This window comes from Anolis carolinensis, chromosome 1, assembly GCF_035594765.1.
Source record: "Anolis carolinensis isolate JA03-04 chromosome 1, rAnoCar3.1.pri, whole genome shotgun sequence".
Taxonomy (NCBI): Eukaryota; Metazoa; Chordata; class Lepidosauria; order Squamata; family Dactyloidae; genus Anolis; species Anolis carolinensis.
Window position 1 is genome coordinate 178,362,900 of NC_085841.1, and position 25,077 is coordinate 178,387,976.

The 25,077-nt window shown below is 39.6% G+C and overlaps 1 protein-coding gene across 1 annotated transcript in view; it reads right to left on the reverse strand.

The window, feature by feature from the left end:
* The window catches only part of LOC100565091 (aldehyde oxidase-like), an 80,410-nt gene that overhangs the window by 55,001 nt on the left and 332 nt on the right, over nucleotides 1-25,077 (reverse strand). Inside the window, 12 exon segments of the mRNA NM_001293246.1 lie at nucleotides 1,040-1,149; nucleotides 1,818-1,911; nucleotides 2,099-2,250; nucleotides 2,818-2,910; nucleotides 5,928-6,072; nucleotides 6,898-6,978; nucleotides 12,308-12,391; nucleotides 14,092-14,159; nucleotides 17,201-17,327; nucleotides 17,570-17,678; nucleotides 18,983-19,079; nucleotides 20,224-20,296. Coding sequence (NP_001280175.1) covers nucleotides 1,040-1,149; nucleotides 1,818-1,911; nucleotides 2,099-2,250; nucleotides 2,818-2,910; nucleotides 5,928-6,072; nucleotides 6,898-6,978; nucleotides 12,308-12,391; nucleotides 14,092-14,159; nucleotides 17,201-17,327; nucleotides 17,570-17,678; nucleotides 18,983-19,079; nucleotides 20,224-20,296 — 1,233 coding nt within the window.

A 25,077-nucleotide genomic window follows, 5' to 3' on the forward strand; every position in this document is an offset into this window, starting at 1 on the left:
ACTTCCTTGTTCCTGAATCGAGATTGACTTCACTTTGTTTACCTTGCTCCTTTGACTTTGCTACAGGATTTTTCCAAGTGGATTTGCAGTGGTTGTTTTCCACTATTGTTTCATGGACAAATTTTGGGCCGGGCTGTGGAGTGGGCCGGGCTGTGGCGCAGCTGGCTAGTAACCAGCTGCAATAAATCACTACTGACCGAGAGGTCATGAGTTCGAAGCCCGGGTCGGGTTAAGCCCCCAACCATTAAATAGCCCGGCTTGCTGTTGACCTATGCAGCCCCGAAAGACAGCTGCATCTGTCAAGTAGGGAAATTTAGGTATGCTTTATGTGGGAGGCTAATTTAACTAATTTACAACATCATAAAACTGCCAGCAAAACACGAGGAAAGGAATGAGGAAGTACAGCCACTAGTGGATGGTGAAGCAACAGCTCCCCCTGTGGCTGGAAACGTGAAGCTGGAAAAAATGTTAAATGCCTCTGTGTTTGTCTATACTGTATGTTGTTTGTCTGTTGGCATTGAATGTTTGCCATATATGTGTTCATTGTAATCCGCCCTGAGTCCCCTTTGGGGTGAGAAGGGCAGAATATAAATACTGTAAATAAATAACTGTAAATAAATCTAAGGGAAGCTATCGAGCTTCACTTGTGGATTACAAATTGGACATTGATGAACTCTTTCTGAATTCCAATAAACTATATATTATGGACTATTTCTTACTTTGACTCTCCACCTTAAATGCGCATAGACCTATATATTTACTCTGCTTCAATAAACAGCTTGTGTGTTATATTGGCTCCTGCCTGGTTTTCGAGTGCTCACGCTGCCTTGGGGTGTAACAAAAAGCTTCTAATCCTGGCATGTACACAAATCCAATTATATTTTGTAAACTGCACTGGGGAAGCTGTGCTCTGAAAATCAACACACAACTATTTAAATAAGCGAATACATGTTTGCAATTTGTTGTATATTCAAGAATACTTAATCCAAGTAACATAGAAACCGAAGCACAACAAAACCTAAAACATAGTGTTCCTTACCATCTTAGAGTAAGGGATGTAAACAGATACTAAAATTTCATCTGCTGCAAGTGATGTATTTTCACTCCCAGTCAAAAAATCTTCATCTAAAGGAATCTGCCGAGATCCACCTGTAGTATAAATTACTCCAATCAAAGGTGCAGCTTTTTATTTTCTATTAAAGTATTTGTTTATCTTTATATATATTTATGTAACTCATATAAATTACTTGAGATATTTGTGTATCTTTACATATAATTATAGCACAATTAATTGACACATTCTTGAGAAACAAAATGTGTCATGGCATTGAAGATAACCTGCTAAGGAAGAAGAGAATAGTATGAGATTCTTTACATAATTCCTGTTCAAAAAATATTGTATTTGTGTACAAAACACATTTTCTGTGCAGCAAAAATACATTGTGTATTTTCTTAAAAGTCCCAAAGTGAAAACAGCAGTCAAAGATTACATCCCCCCTCACCTGTATTCTCATTTAAGAGGGAGAAAATTGCTAGAATAGTTTGTCCTTGCATGTAGAAAGAAAGAAAGAAAGAAAGAAAGAAAGAAAGAAAGAAAGAAAGAAAGAAAGAAAGAAAGAAAGAAAAAAAAAAGAAAGAAAGAAAGAAAGGGAAAAAAAAAGAAAGAAAGAAAGAAAGAAAGAAAGAAAGAAAGAAAGAAAGAAAGAAAGAAAGAAAGAAAGAAAGAAAGAAAGAAAGAAAGAGATTTACATTCCTAGCCCAGTTCAGTTCTAGGCCAGATTGGTGATTCTTGCTGCTCAGCAAATGTCAGTACTTACGTTTTGATGCCACATTGAGAACAGAGCAGCCAGCAGCAAGAACAGGATTTAGATCTGATGATGTCTGTCGACTGATGATATTCCCTCCTAAACACTGAAGAGAGACAGTGGATTTTGCATTTCACATATTAAACATAACTCAGTATCCCTCCTGGAAACTGACAAAAGCCCAGTAATGCCCACATGTAAAGTATCATGGAACTGAGCATTCAAAAAGAAGTGCCGGATTATTGAATCTGTAATGTTTATTCATTTAGCATGCTTTAATAACAAAAACATACAGCCATGTTTCTGATCTGTCGTCCACCCAGGCATTTTAACTGTTGCAACAGGGCATGGAAAATCCCCACTTTCTCCCTTGGAAGCTCTGAGACAATGTTTGTTAATATATCTTTCATTAAGGACAAGCTGCAAGTTGCTCCTAGTGTTAATCCTGTGAAAACAAAGATATTTTACACAATAAAATTCAGATATCTTCTAATTGTAAAATACATTATCACTTTGTGAGTATTTAATTTGGTGATTCACTGAACAGCTTGGGGAGAAAAGTTATCCCAGCTGTACATATGAGGACATGAGTATCAAGTCCCATCTCCATCTTCAGTTTTCTCACATAGATAGTAAATAAGTATGAAAAGGAGGAATTCCCATTTGCATGGGTGCAATAAATCTGATTCCATACAGAAAGGAACCTTGTCTCTTTAGCCTTTCTGAGAAAAGCAATGTTGGAGGGGCTAGATACTCCATACTTTGAATGTTCAAACAACCATCTTCAAAAATGCTTGAACAGGCCTCACTAGAATGGGGAGTCCCCAATACAGGCAGTCCCAGGGTTATGAACAACATAGGTTCTGTAAGTTTGTTCTTAAGTTGAATTTGTATGCAAGTTGAAACAGGTACATTATTAAGTGTAACTCCAGGCACAAAGAGAAAGACAGTGTATATATATGAGATAGATATATAAAATTTCTATACAGAAAGATAAAGATACCAAACTCACCAGTTTTTGAGAAAATCACAGTATTCAGATCAAAAATCCTAGTAGGAGAGATGATAACTGGGTGAAAAGCTCCTTTAAATACCAACTCAGTTCCTAGTAATAACAACAGAGAAAACTTATTGATGTAATCATAAAATGAACTTTAGGATGAGAAACTCTAAATTCAAATTATGCAGAGGGAGGTGAGAGATACAGCACAGCTATACACTGGCCTGTTGATTGTCATATCCTACATATGCTCAGCCTGGAAAATATGGTGTAAACAGTGAAACCATTGACACATTCCCCAATGCCACCAATTAGGGATCCGTAATTGAGAGTGCCTGAACACCATCTACACAGACCAAACAAACCCACAAGCTTCCCTCAGCATAACTCCCTGCATCAAAACACACATAATTATGCCATTTCATTGCCTCCTAGAATGCAGAGAAGAATTAATCTACAACAGTGATTCCATAGGCATTCTATCAGACAGGAATTTGATTGGGCACTCAACAACGACAATTCTTCAATACATGAGAAATTGGAGAGGATGTACAATACAACATCCACATAAGTCCCTTGATAATATTTTGCATGCATTCCTTCCTGGTACAAATGCCCATGTCTCACCCTGTGTGGGAAGGATCTTTTCTGAATCACAAAAGGGAAAGGGCTTGAGACATGCCAAGAAAGTGACCCACAGCCAGTCACTGGCAACAGGAACTTTCAGTGGCTCAGTACATAAAGGTCAGAATATTTTGCCAGCACACACATGATGTACTGTGGTGTCATGTCTTTGGAGTAGAAGCAGAGGCGGTTCAACCACCAGGCCAACTAGGCAGTTGCCTGTGGTGCCATCTTGTTGGGGGCGCCATCAAGGCAACCCCTGTCTCCTGTGGCCTACCTCCGCTGCCGCGCCTCCCTCCGCAAGGAAGGAACTGAGGATGCCGCTTAGGGGAGCAGAGAAGCAGCGCTTCTCTGCTCCTCAAAGCCCCGAACACCTTCCTTCTCACCAGGAAGGCGTTCGGGGCTTTGCAGAGCAGAGAAGCTGCCAAACGCCTTCCTGGCGAGGCCTTCCTGGCGAAGCCTCGCCAGGAAGGGCTCGCCAGGAAGGCGTTCGGTGGTTTGGGGAGCAGAGAAGCACTGCTTCTCTGCTCCCCAGAGCCCCGAACGCTTTCCTGGAGAGAACAAATGTCTGGATTTCTCCTGTTTTCAGAGTGTTGTTCTTTATTTATTGTCCTGATTTTAGAGTTTTTTTTAATACCGGGGGCTATCTGGATTATCTAAGTCCACACTGCCCTATATTCCTGTTCAATGTTTGGTGCTAAATTCGCAAATATAGTAATTCCTACATAACATTACCATGTATTGAACTGCTTTTTCTGTTGATTTGTTGTAAAACATGATGTTTTGGTGCTTAATTTGTAAAATCTTAATGTAATTTGATGTTTAATAGGCTTTTCCTTAATCCCTCATTATTATCGAACATTTTTGCTTATCCAATGCTTTTATTTTTCAGTGATTGGTTTTGGGGGGGGGGGGGCAAAATTCTGTTCGCCTACACTTGAAAAATACCTAGGGCCGGCTCTGGGTAGAAGTACACCAAGGACTTCATCCTACGTGATAAGTAAAGTGTTGGGGATCATTGATTTCCCCTTAAGCTTCACAAGGGCCTGTTTGGAAATTAAACAAATTATTTTCCTACCCCTCACACTTTTTCCTTCATTCTGCTTTCTTTTCAAATTAGCAGTTTGCCTTCCCATTACACGGAGACATATTTATCCTCCCACTGTCTCCTCCCGTTTTCTTTTACTTGAAAAAATCCTGTGTTGGTTCTTGTGGAAGTACTTTTTAACACAAGACCATTAAACAGGATTTCTTCTATTCTATATTATTTTATATTACCATTTCTCTTCATAAGTACAAATACCTCTCAATTTGAAAGGTAACTCTATTGAATTTACATTGATAACAAGGAGATATAAATTACAGTTCCTTCCTCCTCAGTTCCCAAAAGATTATGGCGGAAGAAAGGAATCTATACTGCTTCCTCCAGAGCAACGTCATTGTTATGTTTACAAGTCGGCAATGGGGAATTACCATCACATGTTAAATTTGATGTTTTTATCCATCTCTATGTGGGGAATTTAAAATAAAGTTGATTGTTAATCGAGTTAGGAATTGTCGGGGGGGGGGGGGGAATAACATTTTTAAAATGGTGAAATACCTGAAACCCATGGTACAAGCTTGCATTGTGTGAAACATCCATCAGTATTCGTTTCTTAAATGTGTAGAAATGCTGATTTTACTGTGGGTGATGAGGTCCCTAGTTTTGTACAGGCATTACAGCACTTCCACCATATCCTATTATCTACTGTAATTTGAATATGTTATTATTGTTGTGTATCTTCAAGTTGTTTTCCAACTTATGGTGACTCTAAGGGCTTTCTGGAGCTGAGAGTATGTGACTTGCCCAAGTCACCAATGGATTTCCATGACTGAGAGGGGAAATGAGACCAGAGTCATAGTCCAACACTCAAGTCACTACACCACATTTGCTCTCTAGCAATATAGTATTGCAATTTCTCCATGCAGCAGTAACAAGCAATAAATAGTTTGAACAAATTATCAATATTAACATTTGCTATGGAATTTAAGCACATTGCAGTGCTGTAACCAGAGCCGGTCCTAGGTATTTTTCAAGTGTAGGCGAACAGAATTTTGGCACCCCCCCCCCCCCCACAAAACCAATCACTGAAAAATAAAAGCGTTGGAAAAGCAAAAATGTTGGATAATAAGGAGGGATTAAGGAAAAGCCTATTAAACATCAAATTACATTAAGATTTTACAAATTAAGCACCAAAACATCATGTTTTACAAGAAATCAACAGAAAAAGGAGTCTCAACTGTGCCCCTGTATGTTTTGTGCCCCAAGCGACCGCTTAATTCGCTTCATTGTTGGACCGGCTCTGGCTGTAACCTCATGGTTTTATACAAAAAATTATCACAAACTGGTCTCAAATGCTTCTGAATACCATAGAAAGGATTTTGGCTTTCTGCAAAGCTGTTCTCGATGCATTGAAAACTGTATACAAGCATGCTGTGATAAAGATTGTTTTTATTACCAACAATGGTATTTCCAACTACAAGAGGTGCTTTGGGGAATTTGGATTTGAGCTCCAGCAGTTCCTTCAGACTTGATGGAGAAATCCATGTTGTTCTTTCTCCACGGAAAGAAAGAGTTCTTTTTTGCTGGGCAGTAGCCATTAACTGTAACAGAAAGGATATGCACTTAGCACTTAAAAGCACAAACTGCTATTCTACCACTTTCATCTCAAAAGCATCCAGCCTGCTACTAAGCTTTCTGATATATGTGAATGAATAGTTATGATATAACATCTGCTTTTGACAGAGTAATTGAAAATATGCTGGTGCATATTGATAGCAGCCATCATTCCTCTGTTGCAGATATCCTTATTTTCCATATTTTCCTTCCACATATTGAACCAAGCCACCTATATATTTCAAATGGTTGAGGAAAAGATGTTCTAATCCTGTTTAAAGATTAATTTCACTTTACATTTAATCACATGGATTGCCCAGACTTGTAGTTTGCACTGGGTTGAATATTCCCACTGGAGTATATTAGAAATGGAGCAAATTTTTTCGTCATACAAAAAGGAGGTATAAACTGGGATCAATGCAGAACAAGACAGGTTAAAGCCTTGTGGCTCCCCAACCAGGATTCTAATCTGAATTAAGAACTCTATTAATGCTTTTTTTTTTGGGGGGGGGGGGGAATCTTGCAGTCAAGAACAAACCTTTATAAGCACATTGCAGCCAGGGGACAGGTTGTATTGCTTGTGGCGATGCTCCCTGTCTTCCTAGGGAGGCCTTGTTCATGGTTTTGACAAGCTCTGATCAAGGATTAGAGTACAGTAGCATATTATACCTAAAACAGCACTGTCTTAAGTAACTGCAGAGCTATGAATACGAATTTCAGAAGCTCTGGGGTGCCTAACTCTGCATAGTATCAGACTTCCAACAAGATCATGAAGATAAGATTCTATTTTTTGAAGTCAGCTCCTATCTTACCACAAGTTCAGGTGGGAAAAAATGCTTCTGGGTTGGGTCCTGTGGCTGGAACTCTTCTGTTGTGAAGAGCTTTTGGGAAATCTTTAAAAAACACAGAAGGAGCACATTATTATAAAGATAAGGCTACAAAGTCACATTGATCTCCCAGTACCTCTGTAAGCATTTAGCAACCTAGTTTCTAACTGTTGGCTTTAGACCTATTGTTTGAAGCACACTCCCCTGTATGTGGTACATCTCTACCACAATATCTATATCTAAGATGGGTACATCTAAGATGGGCTATGTCCTGTCCAAAGGAGAAGATTTTTTCCACAAAAAATGAAAATAAGGCATCTTAACAAAACGTACATGCAGAAAATAACACTGAAACATAAACCTAATAATTCCTTTAAGTGTCTCTTGAATCTTCTCTTTATGATGAATTGCCAAAACAGTCCTTTCTATAATAGGCCTCCAGTGTTACAAAATATCAAAATGGTTTTAAGGCCCCTTCTACCCTGCCATATAATCCATATTATCAAAGCAGATAATCCACATTTTCTGCTTTGAACTGGATTATATGAGTCTACACTGCCATACCATCCAGTTCAAAGCAGATAATCTGGATTTTATATGGCAGTGTAGAAGTGGTCTTAGAATCATTTTGATATTTTGTAACTCTGAAGGAAGTCAACCTATCTCAGAACTTCAGAAAAATATACATAAGACAGGGATGCGTATGCTCTGGAAGCAAGTTTCCAACTGCATTTGGGTCAATTAGAATACTGTTTCATCATTTTTTGTTACTAAAGTTAAATCACAACAGTTTCAGGTTGGGAAATCTCTCAAGAAGTGCTATCTGGAGAACTAATTTTTTCCCCAGTCAATATTCTTTGAGATCTTATTTTTTTGGTATCTAAGTATCAAATATTGTTGCATAGCACTATGCTCTTGATAGGATATAACCATATGAGAAACATACATGCAAGTATATGTCCCTCTGCCACTAGTCTGGAAGCACTGAACCTCCAGCTTGAAAGCAATAGAAGGTATTTATTCATGAGCTGATTTTCACATTAGCTATACCATAACATTTTGCTAAATATAACATTAAGACCTACTGGTAGCTCATGAAGTCTATATTGCTTTCTGTGTGCTATCTGAATTACCTCTCCAGCCTTGATTTTAGTGCATTAGTATTTGAATTGTCTCTATATCTTTCATATTAACTGCTGCTTTCCTCCATTCTGATCCTTAAACATTTGGACTTACATTTCATTGTTTGTTCCGAGTAAACCAGATATACATTAAATGTTCACTTACATGTTTCCACAGATTCCACAGCTCTGCTGTAATTGGGACTAGCAAGTGAAGTTAATATTAGGCCCCTTCTGCACTGCCATATAAAATACAGATTATCTGCTTTGATGTGGATTATATGGCAGTGTAGACTCATTCAATACACTTCAAAGCAGATAAAATGGATTTTATATGGCAGTTTAGAAGGAGCATTAGAAACACATATGAACATAGCCATCCATTCATGGACCTCCACTTACATAAACTATCACATTCATTCTCCTCCAGTTTTACACAATTTTCACCATTTTCCAGCTCTTCAGGAATTAAAGAGACATAACTTCCTTACTGAAATATACAGTAGAGTCTCGCTTATCCAACCTTCACTTATCCAATGTTCTGGATAATCCAATGCAGTCTGCCTCCCGCCCAAATCCACAGCTGTTTCTCTAAGCAGCAAGGACTGAACTTTTTATGGATTTAACTTCTAGGAATGTTGTTACTGTAAGTTTATTTTATGCAATTCTATCTTTATTTGTAGTCATTTTTTTGTTTTTGTAGTCAATATTTTCAATACATTGTGATGTTTTGGTGCTAAATTCGTAAATACTAGGCTTGAGCGATCCATGAAAAAATTGATTCTAAACTCGTTTCAAAAGTAGGGGGCGCCAACGTTTCGTTTCTAATGTCATTTCCGAATTTTTCCCCCCCAAAAATTCGAAATTAACAAAAATTCGTTAGTTTCAAAAGTAATTTGTTAATGGCGGACGCGCATGCGCAGTGGCAAAAAAACAGCACGAGGGGAGATTTTACAGGACTCTCCCACCCTCATTTTTTGAGTGATCTTCTTCAAACTTGGTACAGTGGTAGAACACATTTAACACTGATAGCTCACCAAAATTTGGAACGTTTGCCTTATCCTCTGATTTTTGGCGAATTTTCATAGCTTTTATAATAAACCATTTTTTAATAATTGCAGAAATCTGTTCCTGGTTTGAAAGTCTTATTTCCTGTTAAATTGGGTTGTCTTTACTGTGAAAGTCATTGTTCTACTTCAGAAACTTTGTTTTTGTGGCTGAAACTTTGTTAAATTGGTGTGTGTGTGATATATACTGTATGTATATATATATATATATATATATATATAGTCCCTGCATATGTGTGTGTGTGTGTGTGTGTATATAGGTAAAGGTAAAGGTATCCCTTGACGTTAAGTTCAGTCATGTCTGACTCTGGGGGTTGGTGCTCATCTCCATTTCTAAGCCCAAGAGCCAGTGTTGTCCATAGACACCTCCAAGGTCATGTGGCCGGCATGACTACATGGAGTGCCATTACCTTCCCGCCAGAGCGGTACCTATTGATCTACTCACATTGGCATGTTTTCAAGCTGCTAGGTTGGCAGAAGCTGGAGCTAACAGCGGGCACTCACTCTGCTCCCGGGATTTGAACCTGGGACCTTTCGGTCTGCAAGTTCAGCAGCTCAGTGCTTTAACACACTTCGCCATCGGGGCTCATGTATATATAATATACATACACATACACACAATGTGGAGAATATGTGAAAAGGTAGATAGATAAGTTGGGAGCCACAGCGAAGGCACCTTCCTGGGAGCAAGGTCTAATAATAATAATAATAATAATAATAATAATAATAAAAAATCCCTTACAATATCCAAGATGGCTCACTGCTACAGAATCTTGGGAGCTTTAGTTTGGTATGGTACCATTATTGGCAGAGAAAGCTAAGCTGTAGGAGTTGAAATCCAATCATTTATCCTCCCTATAGAATGAATTTTATATGCATTTTTAGCTACAGAAAAGCTAAAATCAGGACAGTAAAAGAACAACACCCAGAAAATGGGAATTCCAGACAGGAAACAATCAGGGCCAGCTAATACCTCCCAACAAAGGATTCCCCCAGATAGGAAGCAGCCAGGCTTTGAAGCTGCAAGGCTATTCAATGCTAATCAAGGTGACCAATTGCAACATTCACACTTGCCTCCCACAGACAAGAGTTCTTTCTCCCACCCTGGACCTTCCACAGATATATAAACCCCACTTGCCTAGCTTCGCACAGACGTCAAAACCTCTGAGTATGTTTGCCACAGATGTGGGTGAAACGTCAGGAGAGAATGCTTCTGGCACATGGCCATAGAGCCCGGAAAACCCATAGCAACCCAGCCAGTAGGCTGTTGCTGAACAACCTATGAACTTTTAGCATTAAAGGAAAAAATGCCCAAGATTTTATCACTTAATACTGTTGGCATGTCTGGAGAAGAAGAATAGAATGCTTCTATACCAGGCAAGGGCAAACTTTGCCCATGTCTGGAGTTAGGAATTGTAGGAGTTGAAATCCAAAACAATTTGACAGAAAACTGGGAGTTGTAGTTTGGCATGGTACTGGCTCTCTTCTGCAGGGAAGGCTAGGGACTTTGTAAAACTACAGCTCACATGATTACATGGCACTGAATCTGTTGCAATTGAGCTGGTGCCATAATCCTTTCCGGGAGATCTCCTCAGTGGAGATATCTCTTAAAGGGATATCCTCTGGCTCTAAGGATTCCGTTTAGGAAGGCAAGCCTGGTTCTGGTATTCCCCTTTAAGCCAGTGGCTGGAAAGTCTGGAAAGAAGCAAAACCAAACACGCGGCTCCAGAGGAGAGAAGGCCAAGTGCAGGCAGGCATGTCCCTTCTCTCTTCTCTTCCCTCCCTCCCTGCTTCTCTCTCTCTCTCTCTCTCTCTCTCTCAGAGAGAGAGAGAGAGAGAGAAGCAGGGAGGGGAGAGAGAGAAGGGAAGAGAGCAATGCGGAAGGCTTCTACGGGGCCGCGTCTCAATGGCATTTTTAAAATGCTAGCAGATCGATGGGCATGCCTCTCCCTCCCTCCCTCTTCCGCTCTGATTGGCTGAGAGGCATGCCAACATGGCTTCTCCTCTCAGAGGAGCTACAGCTACATCCGAAGACATCAGAAACAAACGAAAAAAAGGTACTTTTATTATTCAAATTCGTAATATTTGTAAGGCAGTGAGCAGATGGTTCAATATCAATTCAAAAGTAATTATGAAACGAATTTTAAACGAATTTAACGAACTAACGAAAAATTTGCTCAAGCCTAGTAAATACAGTAATTGCTACATAACATTACCATGTATTGAACTGATTTTTCTGCTGATTTGTTGTAAAACATGATGTTTTGGTGCTTGATTCATAAAATCATAATGTAATTTGATATTTAATAGGCTTTTCCTTAATCCCTCCTTACTATCCAACATTTTCCCTTATCCAATGTGCTGCCAGCACGTTTATGTTGGATAAGTGAGACTCTACTGTAATTTGAAGTAATAAAGTCTAAGGCCCCTCTACACTGCCATATAAAATCCAGATTATTTGCTTTGAACTAAATTATATGGCAGCGTAGACCTATATAATCCAGTTCAAAGTAGATAATGTTGTATCTGCTTTGATAATCTGCATTATATGGCAGTGTAAATACATACAGTGTCATCATACAGGGCTAATTCCAGCGGCATATGCCAGTTAAGCCCTAAGTCATCCACGGAGCCCGCTGGCTCCCATCAAACAACACTGGCGAGGCTCTGTGGATGATCCAGGGCAAATCTGGTGCATGCTACTGCTGCAGCAACATGGGAAGCTTCCCGTGTTGCCATAGGAAGCAATGGGGGGATGCCGAGCGATCAACACTTCCCCCCACGGGATGAGCTGAATCAGGAGCCGGGCGATGCAGGGACTCCATGATGCATGGCGGCTCCAGCGGCCATGTAACAAGGTCTTATGTCTCTTCATACTGAAATTTGAGGCAACAGACCAACAACTGTAATAAACAGAAAAATGTTACAACAGGCCAGAGGTACAAAGATAGTAGAAGGGATGCTTGAGATTTTTTTTACATTTGAACAAGCCTGGAAAAGTAACTTTCTGGATTATAACTCCCATAGTCCTTCCAATGGCCATATTGATCGGGAGTTGGTCTAAATGTCAAAATCCAAAAAAGTCATTTTTCCAAGTTCTGTATTGGAAATCTATTTGTTTGCCTATATTCACAAACTACAAGTTTCAATATCCTAACTAATAAATAAAAATAAGGACATTCAACTTTTATAAATATAATACCATACTTCATTTTGTTTGCAGGAAGAGAGTGTTTCTTCTATATCCATGCAACAATTCCCTTTCTCTTTTATTTTACAACAGCTGAAATCCTAAAAAAAAAAGCATAATTTATTGTAAAAATCTAAATGAAATCCCCAAGAGTGACTTCTCTGCCAGACGTTCTACAGAAATTTTGAGGAACCAAAATCAGTTTTCATATTTCCACAATTCAAAAATGATAGTGTTTTTTCACAGAAAGGAAGATGGCGCAAGTTTTGTATTGTTGCAAATTTATTCCTTCTGTGCTATTTCAGTTTTTGCAAATGTTTGAAATTGTTTCCAAAACCTGCAAACCTTTTTGAACCAAAAATTATACTGACATCCAAAAAACACATCTAGATCTCTAAAATGATATTTCTGTTATTCTGGATGCCCATTTTTTTTTTGTCTTCAGTCTTTTTTCATAGGCCAGTTATTTCAATTCTTAAGAGAATAGTCCACATGCACAATTCAAACTTTATTGGAGCTCTCTTTGTGCATGTATCTGAGAATATCTATACAATTATGACAATCTAATCGTATGGCTCCATAATATGGAATCCTAGATCTATAGTTTATGATGGACTTAAGAATTCTCTGTGGCTACAATGTCTTACAGATATCATCCAAGGAAGTGAACTAAAATTCTTTAATATGGAATTATAAGATTTTTGCCAAACTATAAATCCCAGGATTCCATAAACAGAGTATGAAAGTTAAAGGAACATTATATTACTATAACTGTACTTTAGATATACTGTGGACTCCAGAACTTTGAATTCTTTCTAAGAATTCTTAAAGGATTTTAAGACTTTACATTTATTTCAAATCATCAACAACAGCAGCTGACATTAAGGGAAATTGTAAAGCTATGGCAGGTAGACATTCCAACTTCTCATAGGGAGACACATGGATGTACATATGAAATACATAGATCCTGACACTGTTAGTAGCTTCTCCATTCCTTTTGAGTGGAACTGAATTGGAATGTTTTATTATATAAGGGCCTCTTCTGTACATTCAAATTTTAACACGAGATTTCACAGGGCGTCAATCAATCTGATCTTTTAAAAATCAATTTTTCCAGAAAAGCAGACAACAGCATCATATGGTTACATCAAACTAAAAATATTCATGCTCACGGTAATTTCATAAAACAATGAACAAAGTCCAAGATGTGTGATGCAAAAAAATACAAACTCTACATTTTCCTTTCATGGAGAATTTTCAGTTACACACATTATTTCACCTTGTTAAATTAACCAGTTATTTTCACATTTAGATCATCAAATGCATATAAATATCAGATCTAGTTCTTTTAACAATCAAATTTACTATACAAATGTGATTTTAGATTACCTTCCTCATGCTTATTGTGGGAGTATCAAAGTAACTTCAAGGTCCCTTACACATTGCCTGATATTCCAGGATCTGATCCCAGATTATCTTCTTATTCCAGATTATATGGCAGTGTAGGGATATAATACAGCTCAAAGCAGATAACCTGGATTATCTGATTGGATAATCTGTATTATATGGCAGTGTAGATTCAGCCCTAGTCCTCTAAATACTGATGATGGCTAAAGAAAACCCACTGCAGTTTTTAACAGTGTATTATTTGGAATCCAGGCTCTAGCCACCCAATGATGGCTGAAGAATAGTAGCAAATTCTATAGTTCAGCTACAGAAAATGTAGAAATAATCCCAATCAGGGAATTTCCTGAAAGAGTATTGCAATCAGTTTATCAGAACAATGCTATCAAAAACTTACTTTTGTTTTACAGAAAGTCTTGCATCCTTCAATGATGGGCCTGTAACCAGTACAACGGCAGAGATTGCCTGAAGGAAGGATGAACATGATCATATTATCAACATAAATGTTTATTTCAAAATGTAGCTTTTTTTTCAAGTGAACCCTAAACAGAGGGATAGGAAGTGGAAGCAGGTTTGTGAAAAATGCTTCTGTCTCACTCAAAATTACACAAGTCTTATTCCTAGTAGAAATTTTAAATTTCAATTAACTTGTGATACTGATACTTAATCAAAAATGAATGGCTGCTTTTCGGGCACATTATGACTCTTGAATCCGAAGGACTGGTGTCCATGGTTTCATTTTCTATGTTCAACAAAATCTGTCTTCCCTGGGCATTCTCTAAGTACTTCAGCCTAACTCTATGGTATTCATGGGTTCTTTAGTTCAATGGAGTTTAATATTATGTGCAATTTTATATATGTACATGAAATTAGGAATACATTCCCTATGGATACTGGGGTCACAGTGCAGTTTTATCTTTGATTTTATGTTCAATCATTTTGATAAGCGGAAATGCTGGATCTGATTTCTTTGTAGTCACAAAAAACAGAAAAAAGTTAAATGTTAGCAATTCACAGAGTTTAAACAAAAATCCATACATGCACAAATCTATCTGGCTTTTTTTAGGCATGCAAACAAATATTTACAAATTGAGCATAAGTCAGGCATGAAATGCAAAGATACAGAATGGGGGACACCTGGCTCGACAGCAGTACATGTGAAAAAGAACTATATCACCAGGAACAGAGATCATACCAATAGAGTTGCTCCAAGGTACATAATCTACTTTAGACCTAATTAAACTCTGTCAACAAATATGCAAAACAAAACAATGGCATGCAGATTGGAAATTCTCAAAAAACATTCCAGTCTCCAAGAAAAGGGACACCAGAGATTGCACTAACTAACCACAAGGCCACTGCATTTATTTTGCATGTAAGAAAAGTAAAGATACTTCACTTCGGCAGAAAAAATGAAATGCAAAGATACAGAATAGGGGACGCCTGGCTCGACAGCAGTGTGAAAAAGACCTTGGAGTCCTCGTGGACAACAAGTTAAACATTTTGGCCGGCATAAATAGGAGTCTAGTGTCTAGATCCAGGGAAGGGATGCTACCCCTCTATTCTGCTTGGGCAGAACACACCTGGAATCACACTGTGTCCAATTCTGGGCACCGCAATTGAAAGGAGATGTTGACAAGCTGAAATGTGTCCAGAGGAGGGTGACTAAAATGATCAATGGTCTGGAGAACAAGCCCTGTGAGGAGCGGCTTAAAAAACTGGGCATGTTTAGCCTGCAGAAGAGAAGGCTAAGTGGAGACATAGTGAGGGCCATGTACGAGGGTTATCCAGAAAGTAGATTACGTTTTGGAATTAAAAATGAACAAAGTATAGGAGAAAACATTTACCATATGCAGTTGAAAGCGAAACCCAAATACCACTTCTCAACACAGTCGCCATTCAAATCTATGCACTTATCATAGCAATGAATGAGCCTGGCAACTCCTTCCCCACAAAACTCTGCTGCTTGTGTCCTCAACGCAGCGTTTTGGCGATGATGCGCAGCTGCGGAAAAGGGTAACCAGCTAGTTGAGGATGCAAGCAGCAGAGTTTTGTGGGGAAGGAGTTGCCAAGCTCATTCTTCGCTATGATCAGAGGCAGTTCAACCGCCAGGCGAACCAGGCACTTGCCTGTGGAGCCATTCTGTTGGGGACGCAGTTGAGGCGCTCCCGGGTGCACACGCATGCATGCATTCATGTGCGTGCACCCCCACCTACTCTTGGCTTTGGTCTGGGCTCACTCGCAGGCCGAAGCCTAGCGGGCCCAGAGACCAAAGCCGAGAGGAGGCGGGGGTGCACATGCATGCATGAACACCCAGACACGCACCCCCTGCCTCGTCTTGGCTTCGGTCTCTGCAGGCCGAAGTCTAGCAGGCCCAGAGACCGAAGCTGAGGGGAGGCAGGGGTGTGTGCACGCACGCACACGCACTTGGGCACGCACCCCCACCTCCTCTCGGCTTCGGTCTCTGGGCCCGCTCAGCTTCGGGGCCTATGCCCGGCCTTCGGGGCCTGGCCCAGGGCCAGGGCCGCCTCGGGGCCAGGCCCACACCTATGGCATGCATCCTCAGAGGTTGTAAGGTCTGTTGGAAGCTAGATAAGTTGGGTTTATATATCTGTGGAAAGTCCAGGGTGGGGGAAAGAGCTCTTGTCTGTTTGAGGATAGTGTGAATGTTGCAATTGGCCTGCTTGATTAGCATTTAATGGCCTTGCAGAATCAAAGCCTGGCTGCTTCCTCCCTGGGGCATCCTTGGTTGGGAGGTGTTAGCTGGCCCTAATTGTTTCCTGTCTGGAATTCCCGTTTTCAGAGTATTGTTCTTCATTTAGGCTTTTCCTTAATCCCTCCTTATTATCCAACATTTTTGCTTATCCAATGCTTTTATTTTTCAGTGATTGGTTTTGGGGTGGGGGGGGCGCCAAAATTCTGTTCGCCTACACTTGAAAATTACCTTGGGCTATGATAAGTGCCTAGATTTGAATGGTGACTATGTTAAGAAGTGGTATTTGGGTGTGGTTTTCAACTGCATATGGTAAATGTTTTCTCCTATACTTTGTTCATTTTTAATTCCAAAACGTAATCTACTTTCTGGATAACCCTCGTATATATGAGGGGAAGTCATAGGGAGGAGGGAGTAAGTTTGTTTTCTGCTGCCTTGGAGACTGGGATGTGGAACAATGGCTTCAAACTACAGGAAAGAAGATTCCACCTGAACATTGGAAAGAACTTCCTAACTGTGAGAGCTGTTTGGCAGTGGAACTCTCTGCCCCGGAGTGTAGTGGTGACTGGAGGCTTTTAAGCAGAGGCTGGATGGCCATCTGTCAGAGATACTTTGAAAGTGATTCTCCTGCTTCTTGGCAGAGGGGTGGACTGGATGGCCCACAAGGTCTCTTCCAACTCTATGATTCTATAAGTAATGTTTTTTAGTGCATGACAATGAATGAAATGAGAGTGCTGACTTTTCAATTAATTTAACCAGTCTTGAATTGTTTTTCCTTTGTTCAGAAACATACCCACCAACGCCTCATATATCTGCTCTGAAGAAGGTTCAGAATAGTTTTGCAACAAAGTGTAGATGGACATAACCATTCCAGGAGTACAGAAACCACATTGGGAGCCATGCCATTTAGCAATCCTTTCCTTAAAAAAATAACAAACAGCAGAAGATTAAGTGACTATTAAGCACACAAAGAGCTACATTGTACTGGAGCCTTATAGTGGCCATGTTGGCTGGCAGATTCTTGGAGCTGCCTGCCAAAAAGTAACTTTCCCAGTACCTGTCTAATGCCACATCATCCCATTGCTCCATCTATCTCAATATCACCAAGCCCCACCCCCATTCTCCCAATATCGAAGAGCACAAAAATATAGCGTCTTCTTACTTGAACTGGATGAATGTGAGATTTGGTACTTCCAACACCTTCAACAGTTGTGACAGCTGCTCCATGCAGCGAACATATGGGAATTAGACAGGCATTGGCTGAATAACGCCTTGAGATTGTGACATTAAGAATCAAGGGCTACAAAACCATCTTTGAAAATGGTCACATATAACTCAAAAGGTAGAGAATGCATTTCATTAGTCTCCGAGAGTTGTGCTCACACACTGCATGTGTGTATACCTGAAGACCCAACAATGTATCCTATATTTGGAATAAAGTAAGACTTCAATCCTGCTTTTAGATACAGAAATGGTGAGACAGGAGTACCAATATGATCTCAGCAGAAGTGCTTGGTGTGTTTCTCATATCAATAGGCTGGTGCATCTGCCCAGGATTTTAGTCTGGACTTTAGATGAACTATCCAAAGTGCTGAATCTATTTTGTACAAAGATTCAACACCTTGGATAGCTCCTTTAAATTTCTGTCTAATACTTGGAGCAGATTCAAAATCTCTTTGTCCAGGTAGCCACTGTGTGCTACCGATACAATTGTCCAAAAACAATACAGATTCTGATAGCAGTCTAATAGGAGAAGGGGCTTTAAGTCTTTGTTTCTGTTGTAGTCCCAGTCAAAAGTGTGGAAGACATATTCACATCATAATAAAATCCAGATAGAGAGTTTGCAACCAGGTGGGAGGGCGGAGTTTCACCAGGACTGAGATAGAGTTAAAATCTTCTCCCCTATTAGGACCCTGTCAGAAATTCTTGTGCTCCCAACACCCATTACATATTTTAAAAGTAAAAAAAAACCCCATGCAACTACACAAAGGTACCGAACATTTCAAATGCCATGTTTAGTTTTATCATAGCTTAGAAAAGTCAGTTTTGTATGCCAGCACCAGGGTGCATCTACACTGTAGAATGAATGCAGTTTGACACCACTTTACATGCCATGTCTAAATACTATGAAATCTCAGTAGTTATAGTTTTACAAGGCCTTCTCTGCCAAAGAGTGCTGCTGGTGCCTCACCAAACGATAAATGCCAGGATTCTGTAGCATACATCCAAAGCAGTTGAAGTGGGGCCAAACTGCATTCATTCTACAGTGTAGAAGCTCTTTCAGAATTAGGAAACTATAGCCCCCAACTCTTAACTTTCAAAACTCAATTTTGTGTATAGTTACCAAAAACACAGAGAAGGAGAAAGTGAAAAGGACAACTAAAACATCGTTTTGGCATGTATTAGTTTTGGGATAATACATACACTTTTGGATAGGTTTTTTAAAAAATTATACCAAAGATTGCTTTCTTCTATGAGAATAGAATGTATTTCAAGGAGAGCATTCCTCTACATACTAACATCTTGATTAAATGCCCTCAAGCTTGCAATGCTAGGAACGATTCACAAAGGATACAGTATCTTCTTGGAAAATGGATTATATATGGATATCATTACAGTACAAGCACCACAGCCTCCAACTCCACAACCATACTTTGTTCCTGTTAAGCAGACTGAAAACATGGCAGTTAAAGAAATAAACCATCAATTCACTTGTAAACTATGTCTACATATAACAATTAAAAAAACATAAATGTACAAGTTTCATGTATCCACAGGGGAATCCTCGAACATATTTCCCATATATAGGAGTTATACTATATATTTTTTAAAAACCCTCTTAGCTAATCTACTTTACTAGATCAGTAATTCTCAACCTGTGGGTCCTCAGGTGTTTTGGCCTACAACTCCCAGAAATCCCAGCCAGTTTATCAGCTGTTAGGATTTCTGGGAGTTGAAGGCCAAAACATCTGGGGACCCACAGGTTGAGAGCCACTGTACTAGATGAAAATTTATGAGTTGAAGCCCAAATATATCCTTCTGGTAGATTATCAACATCCATCAGCAACAGATCTGCATCTCCGCTCTCTACCACAAATCCATGTTTACCCCTCCCCCTATTTACTCTTGGAAAGTTAGACAACCCTTCTGAGAAGATTTGTGGTCAAACCAAGAGAGTATAGGTGGAGGGAGAGGACAAAGATCCAGCTGGATGTGGAAGTCAGCTTGTGTAATGCTAGATGACACCCATAATGACTTTTGGTAATCTGTTGACCTTGGCTGTTCACATATAGATTATGGTGGTGGCAAATATGCTACGAGATTAAAGTAATGGTTTCTGTTGGACCAACAATGTACTTTAACATAATGGAGCAGTTTTCTTAGGATACCTTTTTGCAGACCCTCCTCAAGCTTTCTAGTGTCTTCTCTCCCACCCACTCACCTACCCCTCTATAGAACCTGAAAGCTGGCACTGAAGGTCCCCCACTCTCCTGGGATCAGACTTTTGCGGTGTGGGGGAGGTTAGAGTGAAGACGGTCTTTTTTCAATCTGCTGATAAATTCCATCAACATAAATATCTGTTGTGCTTCACTGATTGGATGATAACCTGTATTTCAGACATGGGCAAACTTTGGCTCTCCAGATGTTTTGGACTTCCAACTCCTATAATTCCTAACAGCCATAAGCTGGCTAAGATTTCTGGAAGTTGAAGTCCAATACACCTGGAGGGCCAAAGTTTGCCCATACCTGCTGTTATTGGATACTCAGATTTATTAGTGCAGAACATGCGCATGAAACGTAAATCTATCAACACACTAAAGAAAAGGATATGTTTCTTTCTCAAATAGGACAATAATGTTGTTTCTGGATCAGCATTCTTCACTGATATCTGCAAAAATGAGAAAAGGCTATAACATTGAACATTAAATCCACAATAGTTTTCTATACTGACTTACTTCCTGGATTGTAACGACAAGGTGAGCATCCCTTATCCAGACATATGAAATACTCCAAAATCTGAAATTCTTCATATGGTTGGCTAAGATACAGTGACACCTTGGCATTGGTGTACATAAGAAATAATGTACACAATGTATACAAACCTTGTTTCATGCACCCAAGTCAGAAATCTAAAACACTTTTGTTCCCAAGCATTTAGGAGATACTCGACCTGCATAGGTATCTTTAGAATCCAAATGGTAATCAGAGTTATCCTACAAAATGTTTAGGTCCCTGCATAATCAATGTATCAGATCAGATTTTCAAACTATTTCTTTTCTTGCTGTTTTTATATTATGAATACTGGTGAAGATTTCTGGAGATCTGAGAAGGGCATAACACTAATTAGTTAACACTTTAGTGGTGCTAATAAAAGTATTGCTCATCTTTGATATTTCTTTTGTTGGTATTATTATTATTATTATTATTATTATTATTATTATTATTATTATTATTATTATTATTTGCTCTATTTATACCCGTCTTTTCTCCCCATGGAGACACAAGGCGGCTAACACAGCAGTTTGGGGGTTTTATGGATTACACAGCTGTTTGGGGAGTTATGGATACACACACACACACACACACACATAGTTTTCAATTTGAAGGAATCCAGATCAAGGCAAAGTATAAACTTATTTTTTTCATAGTGGTAGGGATAGCTGGAGTAATTCTGTTTTACTAATGAGAAGTGACAATGCAGCGCAATAGACCAAACTGCATATAGCTGTTGCTTGCTTGTTATTTGGAAAAAAGAAGCACATGCCCTCAATTTTAAATGTGCTTGTTCAGCAGAAAAAAAAATGTAATTGCAGTCTTGGGAAGATCATACAAATCATGTTGCTGAGACAAGGAGGAAAATGACTGTAAAAGAATGGACTGGGAAAATGGAAAAAAATCTTTCTTATTAATTCTGAGATGGTTACAACTTGTGATATTGAACAAACAGACTATTCTTCTACACATTCTGTAAAAACAATCCCAATAAGAAAGAGACTAGTGATAGAAAGCACAAAATAAATATTAAAATAGATAGCTTTGGTGTTTTAATATATAGAATAGGGTACAATTCAATCCTTTTTTGTTATTTCAGTTTATTAATATTGCTTTACAAGCCATGTGGCAAAAAAAGGAATATTATCAAAAGCACAAGTAAATAATTTAAGTGTACAGTGTTCCCTCACTACTTCGCGGTTCTCTTTTTGCGGATTCGCTGTTTTGCGGTTTTTCAATAAACTCTAAAAAATATTATAAATCATAAAAAATTACAAAATTTACAGCTTAAGGAAGGGAGGAAGGAGAAGCCGAAGGGAGAGAAAAGGAGTCCAAGCGGCAACGGGAGAAGAAAGAGGTCATTTATCCTTTGTGATGGTGGGCCTGGGGGGGGCCTGGCTCTGAGGGCCTGCACCGGCGTTGGGCACATGGCTTGGCCATGCCCACTCTTCTCCCTGTCAACATGGCAACCCCTCCCTGGCCCTCTTTCTCTTCCCTGCAAGAGTTTTCACCTCTTATCCATTCCTTTGCGGTGGTGGGTCTGGGAGGGCCTGGCTCCAAGGGCCTGCACCGGCCGTGCAGCGGGCCTCCTTCCTCCCCCATCCCGGCTGGATCCCTGAGGGCCCCAGTTGGGATGGCAGCCCTGCGCATAGCGCTATCCTTGCCACTGCCCCAGGGATTTGGATCAAGCCGTACTTGGATGAGGGAGCTCAACTGGCGCACCAAAGCCACCTTTGGCTGGCATCAGGCAAGTGGGTGCTCCCCTCAAGCCCAGGCCAAGCTTACCTGGCGCCCTCCATGGCCTGCACTGCCTGCGCCGCTTGATGTGACTGAACAAAAACCCTCCTCAAAGCCACAGCAGTGGCTTCTCTTTGTTCCGGCTCAGCCTCGGAGGCCAGTGGCGGCTCTCACTCAATTTCCTCAGCTCCCCTCCCCTCTCTATGCCTGGATGACGTTCCCCCTCCTTTTCCGCTCCCTCATTTAGGGCTTTGGCCACTCACCCCGAACTGAGGCAGCGGACCGGCCTGGTGGAGCTCCTTTTGCCACACTAGCGCGACCGCCATATTCTGTGGTGTGACAGGAGGGAGCGGATTCAAGCAATATGGTATATTAAAAGAGGTAGGAAGGGAGAGAGGGAGGGATGCTATATTTATTAAAATAAATATAGTGTCCCTACTTTGCAGATTTCCACTTATCGCAGGTGGGCCTGGAACATAACCCCCGCGATAAGTGAGGGAACACTGTATTAAATATAGTTACAATTATACATTTTTGTTATTTAAACTATAAATATTACAAAATTATGGGGGTTTTCTCAAAGCTGACACACCACACGAGTTATGCTTGGTTTTCTGGTGAATTTTGACACACCAAGCTCAAAAGGTTGCCCATCACTGTCCTACATACAATACAAGCCCTCAGTTCTTGTTCTCATCCTTATAATCTAAAACAGACATAAAATGATGGAGTGAGGGCGAACATAAAAGATTTTGGGCTCTTCTAAAGAGAAAGGATGTAGTATGTTTCTACCACTGCTTGAGATAGAGCTCTGTGCCTGTAACAACAGGGAAACTGCATAAACAGCAGTTATCTTGCAATAGTACAATTTTAACCAACTAAAGAGCAACTGTACCAACATATAAATGATTCTGAACTGAAAGAAACTTTTGTCAATTGGATAGTTATTAATTCAGAAAGTTTTCACCTCCTACCTATAGTGACCCATAAAATGTCTTAGGACCTCATCAAACGAGTGTAGGCCTCCACTTCCATTTGTGGCAGAAATGGAAGTCCCACGGGGCCCATCAGACAATGTAAGGGCACTTCCAGTGGGACTCCATGGAGTTCCATTTCCACAGTGTATGGAAATGGAGCAGTACACCTGTCTTCAGGAGTGGGATAATGCCCGACTCCAAAGTCTTACGATGGGAGAAAGCGGGGGAAAGACAGGTAAGGACATGGGATGGCTTACCATCCCTCAAGACAGGGAAAGACAGGAAGGAATAAGGTTAGATGGTTCCCTCTACTTTCCTCTGCTTTCTCCCTGCCTCGTCTGATGAAGTGCTATGTGCATTTGCTTCAGTAACCCAGCAATACAAATGTAAAAATGCTGTATATACTTGTCTTGCTGCAGTAATCACATTATTCTTGCAGTCATCCTCATTTTGGGGGATTTCATCTCTTTTTCCCACTTATTCAAGAGGGATTCCTGACCTGTATATTTCTTTGAGGGGCAGCAATTGTTTGTTTTTTTTGGGGGGGGGGGGGGATGAAAGACTGTTTCTTCTATTTCCATCCCATGTGCCTGAATCTTGTCAGTCACATAGGTAATATTAATAGCATATTTATAGTTTGGACACTAGTAACAAAAGGCTATTGCATTTGGGTTTATGCTGATATAAACAAAATCCTTTTGACACCTCATTCCCTTATACATAGGAATACATCACATCAGGATTATGGATTCAACCATAATTCCCAAGCTATTTATCCTAAGGTAATCCCACTGAAATTAACGGATTTAATGGGGAACTCAAAGTGGTTTCCAAACATATTATGGCAAAATTCAATGCCTACATAAAACAATAATGACATACAACTATCAATTAAATCATAAAACACAATAACATTAAACATTAAAATGTGGATTAAAACATATTAATACAAACATTAAAATCACATAATCCTAAAATCATCATCATCAATATCAATCTCTATTGCACATAATCTCCTTTAGAATATATATATACTGTATATAAAATCTTAACCTCCTTGTCTGATATGGTAATTCTATTTATAGGCCTATTATAAGGATTGTTGAAATAGTATGTGCTCCCATCCAAGCTGATCATTTCATGCAGTTCAAAGCTGGTTTCAAACTGCCGTGACAAGACAACACTACCACAAAATCCCTTAATGCACATCAATGCGCTGTAGTTTATGTAATCACTATCCAAATACCAAACTAGTTCCTTATGTAATCATCTGTACAGCTAAACCACTTTATTTAAAACTGGTTTGAAATAGCACTAAATGGTCATTGTAAATGGAGACTATGTGAACCAACGTAGAAGGTCCTAGGTTCAATCCTTAGCATCTCCAGTGAAAGAATCAGATAAGAGGTGATGGAAAATACCTCCAGGTGAAAATCTAGAGCACTACTAAAGACACCAGCAGATCCTGTCTGATCTTGGAAGCTCACTAGGGTCAGCCCTGGTCAATATTTGGATGGGAAACTAGCAATAATACCAAGGGCTGCAGGTTATATTTTAGAGAAAGGGGCTCTGAGGATTCCTTGACTAAGTAAACCCTACGAAATGTAAGAGATTGCCCTAAGTTAATAGACAATCCGAAAACACACACATTATTAATGAACCCGAAAGTCCCAGATAGATGGAATAATAGATTTTGCTCAGCAAACAGTTTCACAAATGAATATATGATATTCATTATAAAATCTAGATTTATTTTTGATTTTGAAGACAGGTATACTCTTGCTTTTGACTTTGCAGTGTAAATACTCTTAATGACGTATTGGTTAAAAACAAAATATACAACCATGAACACTATGAGTGAACCTATGGTTTTAAAAAAGTACACTCATCCATTACTCACATTTTAGACAGTTGTATGAAAGTCAATGAGTGTTAGAAAAGAAGTACTGTACTTGCTGAACAC